This window comes from Nyctereutes procyonoides, unplaced genomic scaffold (assembly GCF_905146905.1).
Source record: "Nyctereutes procyonoides isolate TBG_1078 unplaced genomic scaffold, NYPRO_anot_genome, whole genome shotgun sequence".
In the NCBI taxonomy this organism is placed as follows: Eukaryota; Metazoa; Chordata; class Mammalia; order Carnivora; family Canidae; genus Nyctereutes; species Nyctereutes procyonoides.
Genome location: NW_026575052.1, coordinates 23346408 through 23364819, shown reverse-complemented (window position 1 = coordinate 23364819; position 18412 = coordinate 23346408). Strand labels below are relative to the sequence as shown.

At 44.7% G+C, this 18412-nt stretch overlaps 2 protein-coding genes across 6 annotated transcripts in view; one reads left to right on the top strand and one right to left on the bottom strand.

Moving 5' to 3' along the window:
• Positions 1 to 5072: 5072 nt before the first annotated feature.
• AKTIP (AKT interacting protein) lies at positions 5073 to 14975 on the top strand. 5 transcript variants are annotated; one of them, XM_055332738.1, is made up of 10 exons: positions 5073 to 5312; positions 8161 to 8270; positions 9669 to 9874; positions 11902 to 11966; positions 12057 to 12157; positions 12655 to 12743; positions 12819 to 12917; positions 13010 to 13117; positions 13956 to 14016; positions 14179 to 14975. In XM_055332738.1, the coding sequence occupies exons 2-10, from the start codon at positions 8229 to 8231 to the stop codon at positions 14287 to 14289; spliced, it is 882 nt and encodes a 293-aa protein (XP_055188713.1). In that variant the 5' UTR covers positions 5073 to 5312; positions 8161 to 8228; the 3' UTR covers positions 14290 to 14975. The 5 variants fall into 5 exon arrangements, with proteins under 5 accessions (XP_055188713.1, XP_055188714.1, XP_055188709.1 ...); XM_055332739.1 differs by lacking the exon at positions 5073 to 5312 and adding an exon at positions 5407 to 5514 and having other exon boundaries at positions 14182 to 14975; XM_055332734.1 differs by lacking the exon at positions 5073 to 5312 and adding an exon at positions 5407 to 5514.
• A 59-nt stretch (positions 14976 to 15034) lies between these two features.
• RBL2 (RB transcriptional corepressor like 2) overlaps positions 15035 to 18412 on the bottom strand; it is a 51994-nt gene continuing 48616 nt past the window's right edge. The window contains exon 22 of the mRNA XM_055332733.1: positions 15035 to 16492. Coding sequence (XP_055188708.1) covers positions 16322 to 16492 — 171 coding nt within the window. The 3' untranslated portion in view covers positions 15035 to 16321. The remainder of the gene's footprint in view (positions 16493 to 18412) is intronic.

Genomic DNA, 18412 nt, shown 5'->3' with positions numbered 1-18412 from the left:
GTAGGTGTGGGCCTCCATTAGGACAAAGGATTTAGGGAATTCTCTCAAGTGTGATTATGGGAGTATAGTTCTGTAGGGAAATATCCTGCCTTTAGGACACACCTGCTGAAATATTCCGGAGTGAAGGTCATGATGACTGCAACTTATTTATAAATGATCTGAGAGGAAAGAAAGGTAAAAGAAATACAGCAAAACCATTAATCATTGTTGAATCAGGTGATGAGTATAAGGATGGTCATAAGCTCTACGTTTCTAACAGCTTTCGTAATAAAAAGTTGGAAAAGATCATGGTGACAGTGTCATTTACTTTGGGGGGCAGACCCTCAAAATCAGTGACTTCTAAGATGTCCTTCAGGAACCATTATTCACCGATTGTAAGAAAGGAAGGGGTCTTGTCTGCAACAGTGCCCGGCCCACAGCAGACCCTGAATTATTTAGCAGTGCATGAATATTGCTTTCTCTCTCCTCTCTCTTTTTTTGTCTGAATCTGCCACTCCAGCTAAACTAAACTTAGGCCTTTATCATCTTTCAATGCTTTGAAACCCAGAGTGAGGTGGTTTAGCAAAGATAATGCCAATAAAAGAGAAGACTGCTCTTGTGGCTGGGGGTTTACTTGGCAGCAAGCTGAGAGAGTGGGTGGTTATTTGCTCTGCCAAGGTCAAAATGCTGTTCGATTATGAGAGGAAGTCTATTCTTTTCCAGCCCTCTGTGAGCTGCAGTGTTGTATACTGCTTGCTTTCCCTTAAAGCATATTCAGTGGTCCATCAGATACTCTTATTTTGATTTTAATAAGTTGTAGTCTGTCTGTAGAAATCATCCCTTTCTCTACCTACCTATCCTCCAGCCAGCCACTCGGTAACTTATGGGAACTAGAGCAAGGGAGTAGGATCGGACACAACTCCAAACTACAAGCACATGTGTGATGTGATAGCAAGAACTGTGATGCCCAGGGAAGGTGCAGAAAGGACAAAGCCATGTCATCCCTCCATACCAGTGTTTCTCAAACTTCCATAATTGTCAGAAATTCATGATTTCTGCATATGTAAGGGTCACTGTTAATTATAGGATTATTCATAGCCTTCCTTGAACCCATTCACTTAAAATGCCTCCTATGACCTCAAAGAAAACATTACTAACTATAAAAGCATAGTTTTGATGCGTTGATCTATTTTTTCTGACCTGTTAAAAGAAATGTATCGCTATATAATCATCTCCTATATCTTGAAGAACATGTATAATCAGTGATACATGTACCAAAAGAAATAGGAATCTACCTTTCAGATAAGGATTCAGGGGTGAACAGGTCGAACTAAAAATCTTGGCTTATGCGTGCACGTGTATGAAACATACACATTTCAACTAAGCTTCATTATTTTACCCCTTCCTTCTGTTAAGACCTTCCTTTCGTAGTAAATCAGCGACCCAAAGGTTTTGTATGATTAATTTCCCGGGGATCAGGGGAAGAATGGGTTTGGTGAATATTTTGCTGATTAGAACAGGAGCAGGAGCCCTAAGTGCTCATAGAGACCACATATCTATTTTGTCCAACACCAAGAATTCATCTTTTGACACCAGTATCAGACATACTCTAAAACCTTAGAATAAGGAAGTGATTGAAAATGTTCTATAAGTAAGGTTTAGAGTCAGCTGGGTTTTATTCCTCCATGCTTTACATACTTTATTTTGCCTTCATGTCTAATGTTTCCATGGTTTACACAGAAATCAAATAAAAATGTACCAGACCAAAGCTTTATAACACAGACAAGAAAAAAACACTAAGTATTATTCTGAAGTGCTGATAGATGTGGCTACTAAGATCTTTATGTATTTTTTCATCATGATAAGTGTACTCTATTCCCCATCTGCTATTTTACTGGGACCTCCCCCACCCACTTCCCCTCTGGTAACCATTTGCTCTCTCTAGTTAAGAGTCTGTGTCTTGGTTTGTCTTTTTATTTTTCCTTTGCTCATTTGTTTCTTAAATTCCACGTATGAGTGAGATCATACAGTACTTGTTCTTTCACTTAGCATTACACTCTCTAGCTCCATCCAGGTCACTGCAAATGGCAAGATTTTATTATTTTTGACGGCTGAGAAATATTCCACTGTGTGTGTGGTATATGTGTGTGTGTGTGTGTGCGTGCATATGCATATATATCCACACCTTCATTCAATGGATACTTGGGCTGCTTCTAAAATTTGCTTCCATAATAACGCTGCTATAAACATAGGGGTGTGTATATCCCTTTGAATTAGTGTTTTTGTATTTTGAGGGAAATACCCAGTAGTGTGATACCTGGGATCATAAGGTAGTTCTATTTTTAATTTTTTGAGGAACCTCCATACTGTTTTCCACTATGGCTGCACGTTTGCATTCCTACCAACAGTGCAAGAGGGTTCTTTTTTTTTTTTTCTACTTCCTCATCAACACTTGTGGTTTCTTGTGTTGTTGATTGTAGCCATCCTGACAGGTGTGAAGTGGTATCTCATTGTGGTTGATTTGTATTTTCCTGATGATGAGCATCTTTTCATGTGTCTGTTGGTCATCTGTATGTCTTCTTTGGAGGTATGTTTCTTCATGTCTTCTGCTCATTTTTAAATTGGATTATTTGGATTTTGGGTGTTGAGTTTTAGAAGTTTGTGAGTGGCTATGTCATTTGCAGAACTCTTTTCCCACTCCATAGGTTGTCTTTCAGTTTTGTTGTCTCCTTCACTGTGCCAAAGCTTTTTATTTTGATGATGTCCCAATAATTTCTATATGTTTTTGTTTCCCTTGCTTTAGCAGACATATCTTGAAAAATGTTGCTATGGCTAATGTTAGAGAAATTACTGCTTGTGCTCTCTTCTAGGATTTGTATGGTTTCAGGTCTCACATTTAATTCTTTAATCCATTCTGAGTCTGTTTTTGTGTATGGTGTGAAAGTGATCCAGTGTTATTCTTTTACATGTAGCCATCTAGTGTTCCCAGCACCATGTTGAAGTATACCTATTTCCGTCTTAAAGAAACAGTGCCTTGATGTTGCCTCATTTCCTTTGGAGTCAATCATCTTCATTTTCATAATGAACTACGTTCCTGCTGCAGATCTGGGGCGTACATGTTGGTGTTTTAAATTTACTTTAGTTGTTTCTGTCCTTCATTCGTCAAATACTTCTTGCATACCTACTACATCTGGGCATTGGATTGCCTGTTGGGGTGACCACAAAGAGAGAAATACATGGTCCTGGCCTTGTGGAGCTTACAGTATCCATGTGGGAGACAGACACTAATAAGTCCTCTCCCAAATAAGTGGAAAATTGCCCCAAGGAAGTGGTGTTTCAGCTGACATCTGTGTAGGGGAGAAAAAAGGTTCCAGGTAAAGGGAACAACCAAGTTTAAAGGCTCCACCTTGCAGCGGGGTGGGGTGGAGGAGGGAGCATCCTACCTCAGAGGAACTAAAATAATGCAAGTGACTGCAGCCTGGGGCAGATGCAGCTGGACCCCGTCATGCCATTGGTTGAAGGGTTGGACTCCTCAACAAACACTGGGGCCCTGTCAGCAATGAAGAAGAGGATGTGGATATCAGGTGCATAAGCAACAGTACTCACAGAAACACCCCGAACATGTTCTATCAGAAATAGACCTCTCCCATTTCCCGCCTTCTCATAAACAGCATAGTTTACCGTCACTCATCTCAGTGAACCTTCTCACCATCCATCCAGTGGCTCAGGCCAAAAATCTAGCCATCATCCATGACTCCCCCTGTGTCTTCGTGTCCCTAGCCCCCATGTCTTGTCTATGGCCCAGTCCTGTCCATGCCACCTCCTAAATCTCCCTGCAATGCATCCACCATTACCTTCCTACAGCAGCCTCTGGCTCAGCGACTGCAGTGGTTTCCCAGCGGTTCTCCTGTTTGGGTGGCCTTTTCAAAATGCAAATCTGATTATGTCACCGCCCTCCCTCAAGTCCGGAGATCCAGGGTCAATCTTGATTGGCTTTGGCCTGTCACGGCAGCCTCGATCCACTTGCCCTTGGCTGGTGTAGTTGTGGACGGACACCCAGTGACTCACCTCCGGTCCCTGGGCCTTGGGCCATGCTTCCAGAGAGCTTCTGGGAAAGGTATTCTTGCTCGCTGGACAAGACCACTGCAAGAAAGGGATCCTTTTCCGGCTAGGCATTGTTGCACTGGGCGTGCCCGTGTCCCGGCCCCAGGGCCTGCCCGGCGGGGGGAGGTGGGTCTCAGCACGCGCCGCCCCAAGGGCCCCACCGTCTCCGGCCTCCAGGGCTGTCGTGGGCGGCGGGACCCGAGCAACCGAAGCTCCCGGGCGCACCGGCGTCCTGGGGGAAGCTGCGGGAAGGAAGGAATGGGCTTGCCGACCGGAGGGGACCTCAGAGAAAGTCAGGGAGAGGATGAGCCGGCACACAAGGCTGGGGAGGGGGGCCGGGCCAGAGGCAAGGATTTCCTGCTGCCCCCGCCCCCGCCCCCGCCCCCGTCCCCGTCCCGACCGGCCCACGTCGCTGAGCGCCGACTCCGCGCAGCCTGCACCGGAGCGCGCTGGCTCCGGGGGCCCGCCCGGGGCTGACCGAGTCCGCTGCCGCCGGCCACGGGGCTCGCTCTCCCGACTTCAAAGGCTCCTCGGAGCGGGGCCGCCCGGCGGGGAACGCGTACTTCGCCTGTTCTCGGGGCGGGGGCACCGCGTGGGGGCCCGGGGGGTCGGGGCGTCGGGGCCTCGAGCAGCCGCGGGAAGACCGGCGACCCGAGCTCCGCCGCGGGGCGGGTTCCGCAGGTTCCCCCGCCTGCAGTTCTAGAGGCGCCTGTGGCAGCGCGACGGCCGAGCTGACAGGGCTGCGCCCCCATCCCGGGGCCGGGACGCCGCGTTTCTCCACGTTACGTAAGACGTTCCCGTAGGCTCCCCGGACCTGACCGGACCCCGGGCGGACGGCGGTCGCGGCGCCCCTCCCCGGAGCGGAGCGCAGCGCGCACACCGCGGGCCCGCCCGCCGGCAGGTCGCGCTCTCGGGGGCCGCGGCCCCGCCCTGCCCCGGCCTTGGAAAATCCGCAGGCACGGCCTCCCTAAATGGCCGCGGCGGCCACGCACAAGCCCGTGGGCGGGGCTCTGTGATGACTGGCGGATGCCGTGACCAATTACGTCCAGGGGCTTGTTTGTTTGTTCCCTCCCCCCCGGGGGCCGAGACTTCCGTGACTGACAGTTCACTCCGGGCGCTGTTACATAAGGGGAGGGCCAAGGGCTGCCCCACCCGAGCGGAGCCGATTTGATTGGCAGGGAGCAGTGCGGTCGTCCCAACGCCCCCGGAAGAGCGTCCTTGACGGACAGGTATGGGAGCCACTTGGCGCCGGGAGGCTGGGCGGAAGCGTCCGGGCCCAGGGGCGTGGGGCGTGGGGCAGGGGGCGGGGCCCGACCCCGAGAGCAGGGCGGGGCAGGGAGCAGGCGGGGGCCGGGCTGGCGCTGCGGCCAGAGATGCTGTGGGGCCGCGACGGCGCTCGGCAGCCCGGAGCTCCGCGTTGAAAGCGCCGAGGTGAGGTGCGCTGCCGGCCGGCTGGGAGGGACGGGAGGGCCGTGGAGTCCTTAAACCCGGGCCGCTAGCGCCTTCGGCCCTGTGTTTGTCTGCACTGCCCGGCGCTCCCGACTCCGGAGCGACGGCGGCCGCGCTGGGACATGGGGGCGGGGCCGGGCACCTGTCCGCGTTTGCTGGCACCTGCTGCGCCGGCGGCCGCGGGCCCCGGGCCGGTGCTGGGGGCTGTCCAGGTGCTGGGCCCGGCCGCCCGAAGAAGGGAGGCGGGTCCGACCGGCTCGCCCCGTCCGCGGCCCGCCCTCCACGCCTCCGTCCTGCGCCCGGAGTAGGGGGGGGTGTCCCCGAGCCCCGAGGCCTTCAGCTCTTCACCGGAGGGGCTCGCGGGCCCGGGGCCGGCCTTGAGCCGGCTGCGAGGCTGGGCCGTGGCCCCTGCCTTGCCTCACCTCGAGACAGGTTTGTCCGGATTCCGTGCGTGTGCGGAGATGGATTTCCGCCCCGGGCGAGGGTGCGGGTCCCGGCTGTCCACAGCGAGCCGGGCCAGGGCCAGTGCTTTTTCGCCCTTGCTCAGTGCCTTGCTCGGTCTCCTTTTAGCGTGGAATTTAAAGCGTTTGGGGTGATGTATTAAGTTAGTGCCTATTTAGGGGCCGTGGCACGTAGGAAAGCAGCACCCTTCTTCTGGAGTTTTGGCTCATGTCGCGTTCAGATCGTTCGTACGGGCCCAAGACACTGATTGCTCAGCTGTATGACGTAAGGGGAGACCATCCTGTTTGGTTTGTATGGCCAGGGCCGAACCAGCAGAAATTCTCAAATTGTGTTCTAGCGCTTCCTTCCATCTATGTCAGTTCTGTTGGAAAATGCTGGGCCGCGTCGGTAGACTAGACATCTCATAAATGGTGTATTCTCCAAAAGGGTGCTGCAGTTTCTCGCGGTTGGAAACATAGGGCAGCAGTAGAAGATACCTCCTGCTTAAAGACAGAAGGAACTGGGGGGCAAGTTTTGATTTTTCTTTTCCCCCAAGTTTTGATTCCTAAAGGCAGAGTCACAGACTCACTACGTGTTAGACTTGAAAGGGACCATATAGGTGAATGAGTCACTCCAGTAAATTTACATGGTGGTGAGCACTGTGTCCTAATGGGACGAGGTCCCCTTTAAGTCAGATGGGTCCTAGAAGTACTCTAGGTCAGAACATGCCCTTACACATCTTTGATGTCCCAACCATTCACATCTGTGCCCTAGACACCTTTAAAGGCAGACGTGTGGAGAGCTCTCAGCAATAAGTTGCTGTTTGAGTATAAGGCCACAGGTTAGTGGAAGAACCAGGATCCTCATTCCTTTAATTACTGGGTGGCATTAGGTTGTGGAAAGGAAAACAGCAGTAATTGGCATCATCCTGGTATGTGAGAGTTGGTATCCACCTGCAGACATCACAGGCTTGTCATTAAACAAATTTTTGCTCTCAGGGACATATGGTACAGAATTCTCTAGTGATTTGCTCCATATGAATTTAGCAGAATTTTGCTAAGTTTTGACCCTTTTTAACCTTCAGCTTTTTGATTGGTGCAGGTAGGAACTGAGAGAAGAGCTCTGCTTTACACAGAACCAAGCCTGGGGAAAATCACCAGAGCAGAGAAGTTGCTGTTCTTAGAGCCTGGCCTGCTGCTTTTTGTCTGCCTCTTCCTCTGTATTTTTAGTAAATGACCCAGTGACTTTATGACCTTTGAGGCATACTTTCTTGTCCACTCCTTGACACTGTGCTGGGAGATTTTGTTTGTGAAATGTCTCTGCATGCCTTTGTTGCATTTGTATGTACTGCTTGGCAATTCCTTCGTCATCTAATCCTATGGTTTCCACACATTAAACAAACAAAAAAAAAGACCATTTCTCAGGGATGATCCTGCCAGGACCCAGTTGGCTCTCTCTGTCTTCTCTGCTCTACCTTCTCTATTATGTCTTTGGCTACGAGTTGCTGGGGAGAATAATTTTGTACTTAACTCTTTTTTAAAAGATTTTATTTATTTATTCATGAGAGACACAAAGGAAGAGAGAGGCAGAGACACAGGTAGAGGGAGAAGCAGGCTGCATGCAAGGAGCCCGATGTGGGACTCGATCCCAGGACTCCAGGATCAGCCCTGGGCGGAAGGCAGGTGCTAAACCACTGAGCCACCCAAGGATCCCCTACTTAACTCATTTAAGACGCTTATCAGTCCCCTTGGCTCTTTAATTCCCATAACTCTACACAGTGACAGGCCTTTTGCATATGCGGGTACAGCGCACCCTGCACCTGGCTTTCCCATAGTCAAATGCCTACTACAGATGCTAGTAGCAACTGGTGTAGTCCACCCATGTCTTCTGCATTTCTGGCACCAAAGCTTAATAACTGTGTCACTGAATATTATGAATCCTGGCCAGGGACTCGGTACACAGATTCCTGTAGGTGTTTAAAGGTGGGAAAGAAACTGGAGTCAGAAGAGAGAGGGGGTAATGAAGGAAACTTTTTGAAGATATCTTTTCCCCCTAATTTTCATCACTATGTATTATACAACGTTATGCTGAATTTCTGTGTAGAATGTTAGATTTATTTCTCAAATATTCTGGAAATCTTAACTGTTGGTGTTGCTATATTTCTGTGATTTCTCATCTCATTTTTAGGTAAAGTGACTTCTGAGGACAGAAGAGTTTGATGACACAGACCACTGAATTTTTTTGGAGCCCACGTTATGAACCCTTTCTGGAGCATGTCTGCAAGCTCTGTCCGCAAAGTAGGTATAGTTGATAAATTTAGCGAGGAAATCCATTTGAGTCAAGGTAGAGGTCAAAGTAATTTATACTGAGGTAGTCTATAACCTTAACAATAATTTTGTATGTTTTTGTACATTACTCTGGGTCTGAAAACCAGTGTTGTTTTCATGTGGGCCAAGCAGGAACATGCCCTCACACATTTTTGAAATGTGAATTAAATCAAGCTGGCTTTCCTTAGGATATTTTTTCTTAAGTTTATTATTTTTTTTAGTAATCTCTACACCCAACATGGGGTTCGAACTCACAACTCTGAGATCAAGAGTCATATGTTCTTCCAATAAAGCCAGCCAGGCACCCATAGGTTTTACTTCTGAGAAATACTTTCCCGCTGAAAGTCAGTTTCTGAGACTAAGATCGCATCTCAAGTAGAAATCATTCTGGAAATCACAATTCTAAGATTATCTTGATTTAGGGTATTTACACATGATGAAATTTGTGACACATTATTGTAGTAGTCTTTTTACTATTCTGTAAGGTTCCACAATCAGAGCAGCTTTGAGAAAGACCAGTCCAATGTGGTCACCTCAGACTTGAGGGCACCAGTTTAATTTTTCCAAACAAAATGTCTATTTTAAAATCGCAAAAACTACATTGTAGGAAAGCTTAATGCAGACAAAAGAGAATGAATATAATGAATATAACCCAGAATTCCACCTCTAGGAGACCAGCCCCAGGAATCATCTTCTTTTCTATCCATATAATATTGATTCTTAACGCGGCTAATTTGGGCTTTGGTTGTACTTGAGCCAGAGAAGTGTCTCTTGAGATGGTGGTTTAATCTCTGACTCATGTGGACCTCTGTCTTTGACTCAGGCTGACAGTCTGCTGGGGATAGCCCAGATGTAGATCATCAGGGACAAGACCAGAGCAGCGCAAGTGAGAGCATAGCTTTGTTCGTTGTTCCTAAGTGAGGTGCTCACGCCAGGTGGTGACTAGTATCTGTCACCTCTACTGTTTGTTTTAAGCTGCTTCACACCTGACCTTCTACAGGACCTAAGAGCCAGTGGACTCTTCTCATCTCGTACAGTTGTCTAATTTCTAAGTAACCCCTTGCCCTCTTTTTGGGGTCACCAGAAGAAACCATTTCTTTCTCTGTACATCCTGTTCATATTGGTGTTACTGTTTTTATAGGATGTAGCTTTAAAATTTTTTCTATTGCTTTAGTCTTCCTTCAGCTTTGTTCTTTTCCTAATGGCCTGCCTGCTCAGAGGACTTTTTAGTCATCTTGATCATGGTGCTAGAATGTCCTTGTGAAAGAGTCATTCCAGCTTTTAGGTCAAGGGTAAGAGTACATCACATGTACTCTTGTCATTTAAGAATCACGCTAACAAATGTTCTCACAACTTCATCTTGAATAGCGATCTGAAGGTGAAGAGAAGGCATTAACAGGGGATGTGATAACCAGCCCTCCACGTGCCGCTCCAAAGAAACAGCTGCCTTGTATTCCCAAAAACGCTTTGCCCATAACTAAGCCTACATCCCCTGCCCCAGCAGCACAGTCAACAAATGGCGCACATGCTTCTTATGGACCCTTCTACTTGGAATACTCTCTTCTTGCAGAATTGTAAGTGCTTGAACTATCTTGTTAAATTTTAACTCACCTTTGAAGGTGAAAAATGAAATCTACTCTGGTACACTCCGTATACGGCTGGTATCATTCGGTCTTAAGGCTCAAATGCATCCCCCTCCAGTATCAGGTAAGATCTGAAGGCAGACATGGGCTTGCATCTCCATGTCTATTTTGGAGAGCAAGAGGAGGATACTGAGATTTGTGAAGTATCTAAAATGGGTCAGGAACTGAGTGACTTAATTTTGGTGTGCCTGTATATGAGGTGAGGACATCCCTTCCCGAAGGGGCGGTTGTGGACACCAGGACAGCGAGAGGACAGCAATCTGTTGGTTCTGGGGTCAGATCCAGCTGGAGGCTTGTGTTCCACTGTGTTAAGTACCTCGTGAGACGCATCCTGGAACACCAGGGAAAGAGTCCCTGTTGGCAGAGGTCAGGAAGCCAGACTGTAGGGACTGGAACAGTAGACCCAGAGAAGTGACAGCATAGCAGGTACTTCTTAAAGCTGCCTTCGTGTACTTGAAGACCTGTCATTACAAAGAGGACTGGACTCCTGCTGTGTGACCCACAGAGGCAGAAGAAGTAGGCAGTTATAGGGAAGTCACAAAGATTGGGGCTCCAGGCAGGTAAGGGCAGGGCTAATCCTGGAAGCTGGAAGTCAGACCAAAGTCACACAAATCTGTAGCAGGAGGCAGGGGGCACTGCCCCAGAGTGCTGGGGGCCCCCTGACTGCACCCAGCCCACCACAAGGGCGCAGTGTCAGCCTGGAGCGCTTGTTACTAGGACCGAGTTGTGGAGAATTTTTCATTGCTGTCGTTTTTAAATGTCTTTGTATAGCCTGGAGCCTTCCCTCGCTGTACTCGCATCGTAATGGTCAGAGGGTCTGAGGCCCTGGCACAGTTGGCAGTGTGTGTGACTTGGTGGCAGTGGTCCCTTTGGCTTTATAATGGAGGCCTTGTGCCTGAGGCTGGGCAGCGAGTTGGACAGGCTTCTATTGTGGCCGTAAATCTGCTGTCTGTATTAGAGCACAGAACGGCCTTACTGTAGTAGACACATCTGCCAGCCAGCCATACTGCTGTTGACATGCTGAATTTTAGTGACTTAAAAACAGGATAACTGCTTTTAAAGAGGATTAAAAATGAGTGTGATGGTAAATAGGTAATGATAACAGTCAACTAAGGTTCAACAAGTTATTTCTCAGTAAAATTCAGGCTTGGCAGGTTAAACGTGTTGTGAGGCCCTGGGTCTACATTGTTTAAGGTCTGGTCTCAGCCGTATTCCTTTCCGCTCATGGTGACCAGGTCCCAGAAGAGCCAATGCCCCCTTTTTCCACGCACTTTTCTTGCTGCAGGGCCCACAGAGTTCAGGTGTCAGGTTCAGAGTTCAGGTGCCTGAGTCATGGTGTCACTTTGGGGGGGTGGAGAACCTAGGGGGAGCACCCCATGCAGAGCCTGCCTGCCTTCACTAAGATTATCGCAAATCTAAACACAGCCCTCGGCCATGTGGACTGGTATTCACACTTAAATGACATCAAAGTGATGGCAATTCTGTGGACTTTTTATTCGTGTTACCTAAAATTGTGCTTTCACAGGTGGTTGTTGAATGTGTGGGTGAAATCTGTTGTCCAGTCACAAAAATAAAAATTGTACACTCTTGTTTCCCTAAAATTTAATGTCCAGAACTTAGATCAGGTTGCATTGTTCAGAATTAGCTACTAGATGGTTTCCAAGGTGATGTTTTGGGAAAGTTGATTTCTGGGAGGAAAACTTGATTCTTTGTGTATCCCTGCTTGGCTTGAATTTGTCTGGGCCCCTCTCTAGCTCCTATTTCTCTGTGAGCTGGATTTGTAAAGCTGGGAAATGGGCAGGAGCCTGGGCCAGGTGAGATGGTGATGACTTGGCTTGTATGTTAGTTGTCAGCTGCCCCTCGAGGGACTGTTCCTTCTCTCCAAACGTGAATGTAGGGTTGTGTGATCTGTATGTCATTTACATCCATACAGTTTCGTTATTCTGTTTCTGTTTTAGTACCCTGGTTGTGAAGCAGAAGCTGCCAGGTGTCTATGTGCAGCCATCCTACCGCTCTGCATTAAGTAAGAAGGATTTGCTCTTAATTTATAGCATACTTGGTTTCTCTGACACCATCTTGGGCCTTAACTGTTTTTGATTTTTTTTTCCTACAGTGTGGTTTGGAGTAATATTCATACGGCATGGTCTCTATCAAGATGGTGTATTTAAGTTTACAGTTTACATCCCCGATAACTACCCAGATGGTGACTGCCCAGTAAGTAAAAGTCAGGTCTGGCTTCATTTGTTGGGTCCGAGGAGGGCTTAAAGGACTTGAAAGATTTCTCTGCTCTTTTCTTGAGCCCATGATTTTACAATTTCAGTTTCTCAAAATGTTTTGTCTACTCAGTCATCTTTTAAGGGGATTTTTGTCCTTTGTTGCATCTTTTGCCACACCCGCCTCTGCCATTAGTTTTCCTTGTTTCTCTGCTCATGGTGTGTGAGAGAGGCTGGAAGCTGTCCTACGGCACTGTGTGCATGGCAACCGCTGTGCTGCAGCAGAGCAAAGAGTGACTCCCACCCCCCATTCCACCCCCCAGATGCAAAATTTCATTTTACAGGAAAATGGCAGAAGTTGTTAAGTATTCCTCTTGAAGCAGCTCTTTGACTTAAAATACCATGACTGCCTTGTCCTGAAGCTGCCTTTGCAACTATCTGTATGGGTCTAATAAGCTCCTTGCTTCCATTAAAGGACACGTCTCTCTTTAAATACAGCGCTTGGTGTTTGATATTCCTGTCTTTCACCCGCTAGTGGATCCCACCTCAGGTGAACTGGATGTGAAGAGAGCATTTGCAAAATGGAGGTGAGTCAATAAGCGTTTACTTTGGTGATCTACGTCAGCAGGATGCTTCAATAATCCTACGTTGTTTCTTTTTAGGCGGAACCATAATCACATTTGGCAAGTTTTAATGTATGCAAGGAGGGTTTTTTACAAGATTGATACAGCAAGCCCCCTAAACCCAGAGGCTGCAGTCCTGTAGGTTACTCTGCTTTGTTCTTTTAGATAAATTTGCAAATGAAGCTAAGGAGATGATCTTGGTAACTTTTTGATTTAAACTTTTAACACAGGTATGAAAAAGATGTTCAGCTTTTTAAAAGTAAAGTGGTTGACAGTGTTAAGATGTGCACTGCTCGTTTGTTTGACCAACCTAAAATAGAAGACCCCTATGCAATTAGGTAAGTGGTACATGATCTAGATTAACCACACTTTGCCATCCTGTACTTCCATTTTCCAGGTGGTCTTAGAATGGGGATTTAAAAGGAAAGGGTATCATTTGTTAGCCTGGAACCTTTATCATTTGTTGGCAGCTCGCTTTCTGAAATCTCTTGGGCAGAAAGCTTGACATCTACTGGCATACTGTGCCAATAGCAAGCTATTTAGTCACTTTGATTTCCTAAGGATCCTTGTAATATGCATGTTCAAATGTCCAGACTTTTCTTTTCAGCTGGCAGTTTTAGCTGGAGCCCCTCTTAAACTGCCATAGCCCCACTGTCAATCAGATTTGGGGGAAGGAGAGAAACTGAATAGGGTGACTAGGATGAATGGTGTGTTTCTTCAGCACTATGATATTTAATCTTGGAAGCATCTAAATGATTGTTGAGACCTGAGGAATTGGTGATTTAGCTCTCTGGCAGCACATATTGCTGGGAGGCTGGTTAAGTACAGTGGTTAAGAGCCTGGGCTCTGCAGATAGACTGGTTGGCTTTTGTGCTGACTGACTTGAGTGACCCAGAACAATTACTTAATTTTACTGCCATACTTTCTTCATCTGTAAATAACAGTACTTCAGGGATGGTTGTGAGGCTGAAATGAGCTGACCCACGTAAGCGTTCTATAAGGAATAGTTGCCCTGTGAGAGAATCATCTAGATTAATGTCTAAAACTTACATGTTGACAACTGATTATTGTTCCTTGTTAAGTGTTGTTAGGGAATTGGCTTAAATATTCAGAAATGAATGTTATACAAATTTAGTAAGCCAAAGCAGATTTTTAAATATTTTTCTCTTCCTTAAGCTTTTCTCCATGGAATCCTTCTGTACATGATGAAGCCAGAGAGAAGATGCTGACTCAGAAAGTAAGTACATAACCATTTTTGAAACCATTAACTGTCTCCTTTCTGAAATGTCTTCTTCAGAGACTACTCATTATGTACACATAACTTTTTGGGAAATTAGTCTGTACAGCACCAAAGTCTCCATCAGCCCTATTTTTAATGTCTGTTTTTGATTATACCTAGAAGAAGCCTGAAGAACAGCACAATAAAAGTGTTCACGTTGCTGGCCTGTCATGGGTAAAGCCTGGTTCAGTACAACCTTTCAGTAAAGAAGAAAAAACAGTAGCAACTTAAGCGCTGGTGAATCTGGTGCACCGTGCACTTTCCTGCCGGACTCGGGCCTAGTTAGAGCTGACCGAGGGCAAAGGACTGCCGGAAGAGTAAAACCGTGCGAACGAGGACTGGTATCGTGTGTCCGTGTGTGCTTAGGTTCTAACAGCAAGTTTTGGAAACCTCTCTTTAAGTAACGCATTACTTCTGTCAGAAGTGTCTTTAGGGTGGTTATCTAGTGTACTCCAAATTATTGGGGACCTCGAGGCTTAAGTATTTTTCTGCATATAATGCTAAAGGTAAGTTACATTCATTTACACTAATAGAGTAGATAGAGCTCGGCACTATCTAATGACTTTCACGTCCGTGGTTTCAGTTGTATATACATTAGGACGTGGAGAGGGGAGGTAGACGGGGGAAGGTTCCGTAGCTCATAAGCACTTGTAAGGGGGAGGTCATCTGAACCCCAGTCTTCAGTCTACTGTCTTACTGATTTACGGACTCCTGTCAATCACTGAGGTACACATTAGGTGAGTCAGAGGAAACCACAACACTTGTTCATAGTTGTTGTTTTTTTTTTCCCCGAAAGCAAATTACTGTATTTTTATGGCAGGAGGGAGAAAGTGTTAAAACGGTTTCTAATGAAGTCAGATATTTAAATGATGAATGACTAATGTGTTTTGTAGAAACAAAATAAACCAATAAATGATTGTTCTTTGTCATTTATACAGGAAACCAAAAACCCTTTCTCAGTATAACTAAACAAAGATTAATTTATAAATGCTTTATTGAAAAATACACTTATTTTCATATAAAATTACAGTAGCAGTATCTTGAGAGGTTTTATAAATATTTTTGCACCACTATTCTAACTGAACAGTGTAAGTTCCATATTTCTTTCAGAGCAATATGAAGTTACCCAGTAACTTGGTTTATACTGATTCAATTTACAATTGAATTTTCTCCCTAATAAGATTATTTGTTTAACTTTAAAACTGCTGGAACAATAGTGATTAATAAAGGTATATATAGATAATTCAATAGCTGTTAAATAACATTTCTAATTTTTATAAATGGTACTATGTACTAATAAAAACCTAAATTCTCCAATCTATTTTTTAAACTGCCAAGAACACACCCAAAGATAAATTTATCACCTTAATAGACACGTGTCTTTCAGATAACTACCTCCTAAAGAAGAGGTCATAATTTTTCATATTCCCTTAATTCAACTTGATTTAAAATCTTTACTTAGCCAACTGATCCCTATTAACAACAAAAACCTGGAGAATTTAAAACACATGCCCAAAGGTGGCTACTGGGGCTTAAACAGTTTAAAAAAAAGTACAAAAGCATCAAAGATGATATTGCATGTTTAGCCTGGAAGTTTTGTACTTCATAAAGTTCACATTGTAGAAAGTGCCATCGCAAATATACAGCAAAATCTGGGTTACAAAATCATGCTTTTTACAGCCCTAAAGTGCCACTTCTTATACAAGTTCACTCACACATTGCACACCAAACAATCCAGCACTTACCACACTGTACCACACCTAGCAGGGAGAGGGAAGGATTCCATAAAGGGAATGGGAGGCCTGGGACAATAATCTAGGAGCTCCGAATCTGGGCTTTCTCCCTTGTTCTGTTTCAGGAATGCAAAAACCTCCTACTCCTACCAAGTGTTTTGGGACAAACACCTAAGTTTTTGTTTTGCTTTTCATGAGAAGCTGACCACAAAACAGGTAGGAATGAACGGAAATACAGTCCCTCTGCTGGAGCACATCAACAGAGACCTCTTACACATATATTTGAGCACGCTCTGTTCCCTGTAATACTTAGAAAAGCATTGCTGAAGAGTTAAAAAAAAAAATCCCTGTTTGGATTCTAAGTAGCCTTGATGGCGAGCACTGAGTGGTAGGAAAAAGGCAGTTGGGATGAGTAGAGCTATCCTAAGGATACTGGAAGATTAGGAAAAGAGCCCCATAATCTAGCATGCATTAAATGGTGCTGCTGAACAGAGTTTGTGAAAAGACCGTTTCAGTACAACAGACTAACCTCAGTGAGAACCTCGGTCATTAGCTACGTCTTGGAGACGGCGTAATAAGGCAGAATGATTTTCTGGGCAAATTCTTTTTGCAGGGGATTCGCTTCCATCTTCCAAAAGAATCCCTCTCTTTTTGGTTGGAGTTTCTCCTGTCCGTATCATACTATTAATTTCTCTCAGTCTCTAGAGTGGGAGGAAAATAGATACAAAACAGTAATGCTAATATGCAGAGTTCAGTGTTAAGAACCTCAAATGAGTTAAGAATTCACTTTGAAGAGTTTGAACATCTTTGTAAGAAAAGACCTACTAAATTATATATTCTTCAATTTCACTTTTCAGCTGGCCGACGCTGATGACTATCTGGGTTGGAGGGCAGAGTATTTCTATTTTTTAATAGAAATAAGTCCAGGGGTGATTCTGATGTATACTTTTCTAAAAATAAGAGTTCGCAAATTTGTGACTTTTTTTTTACAGTAGATAAGGAGCATCACCTTGCTGTGCCATAAGAAATAAGTCCAGGGGTGATTCTGATGTATACTTTTTTAAAAATAAGAGTTCGCAAATTTGTGACTTTTTTTTACAGTAGATAAGGAGCATCACCTTGCTGTGCCATACTGAGTCAATTCCATATGTCTCCGTTTTCCTTTTTTAAAAAAGTGTGATTTTACACAGTATTATGCCTTTTTCAGTCTAGTGTTACTCATATCTTAGCAGTTCTCAACTGGAATTTGATTCCTTAATTCCCTAAGGCATCCATTGTAGGTAATTAGTGTGATCTAGGAAGCACTAGTTATATTTCATCCTTGGAAGAATTGAAAAAAATTCGGCAAAATTGAGAAAAATCCTGGCAAATTATCTTCTTTTTTTTTTTTTTTTTTTTTTTTTTATTTTATGATAGTCACAGAGAGAGAGAGAGGCAGAGACACAGGCAGAGGGAGAAGCAGGCTCCATGCACCGGGAGCCCAATGTGGGATTCGATCCTGGGTCTCCAGGATCGCGCCCTGGGCCAAAGGCAGGCGCCAAACCGCTGCGCCACCCAGGGATCCCGGCAAATTATCTTCTGTGTTCTGATGTGAGGAACCCTGACTGAGAAAAATTGCCAGGATGCTAGTGAGACTGGACCTATATATATATATATCTATATCTATATCTATATCTATATATATATATCTATATATATATATATATAGTGCGTTCAGCATTAAGTTTCTCCAAAGCCCCAAAAGTCAGTTGCCACAGTATTTTCTGGTAGTTAGTTGGTTACAGTTTTTTTTTTGTTTTTTTACATGCCTCTTCCTTATCCATGCCTCCTTATGGAAAATAAACTCAGCATATTCATCTGTGTTTATACAGGACATCTCAAACAGGAAAGTAGGGAGAAGAGAGTCATGAATCCTCTCATGATTACTACCCCACTGCACCAGTTTTGGCCAGTCTTACTTTATCTATACCCTCCTTCATTTCCCTTTCACCAGATTGTCTTAAAGCTAATTCTAGACGTATTTTATTCTTTATTTTAAAATAAATTTTCTGAGGTTTTAAATAAAATCACTGGTATTCTTTTATTATTACATATGCACCTTCTCAAATGTTAACCACCTTAAGAAAGCTTTTCTTTGATTTTCTCTTCTTTCTTACATTTTCTAATCTCTAGTCTCCTATTTACTTGAATATCCCTTATATTGATAATTGTATGTGTTACTTGTATATAATGTATATATCATTATATGAAATATACAGTATAGCTGTATAATATACATAGCATATTAATATATACCATATATTAATATATTCATCAGTTATATATAACATCAATGTGTTAATGACATTATATATAATACACAATCTTACACATCACAATTTATTTATACAATATGTACATATTTTAAACACAAATAACTTAATCCAAAAAAAATTCATACAGAATGTGCTGTGATTTCTTGTCCTCACTCAGTCTGTCACCCAGCATCTACTGTTATCTTTCACTCACTGAACAGATCAGGCTACATATAGCCTCTGTTATCTATGAATGCACTCCCTAGAAATGTAATATTGTATATTAAATGGGTTTAAAAAAATTTGAAATGGCAGGGGTGCCTGGGT

What these genes read in the sequence shown, in the direction of transcription:
- AKTIP (XM_055332738.1), top strand. Translation starts at nt 8,229, where the DNA reads ATGAACCCTTTCTGGAGCATGTCTGCAAGCTCTGTCCGCAAA. An exon ending in ATCCTACCGCTCTGCATTAA is followed by an intron (nt 11,967 to 12,056) that starts GTAAGAAGGATT and finishes TTTTTCCTACAG; the next exon opens with TGTGGTTTGGAGTAATATTC. An exon ending in AGAAGATGCTGACTCAGAAA is followed by an intron (nt 14,017 to 14,178) that starts GTAAGTACATAA and finishes GATTATACCTAG; the next exon opens with AAGAAGCCTGAAGAACAGCA.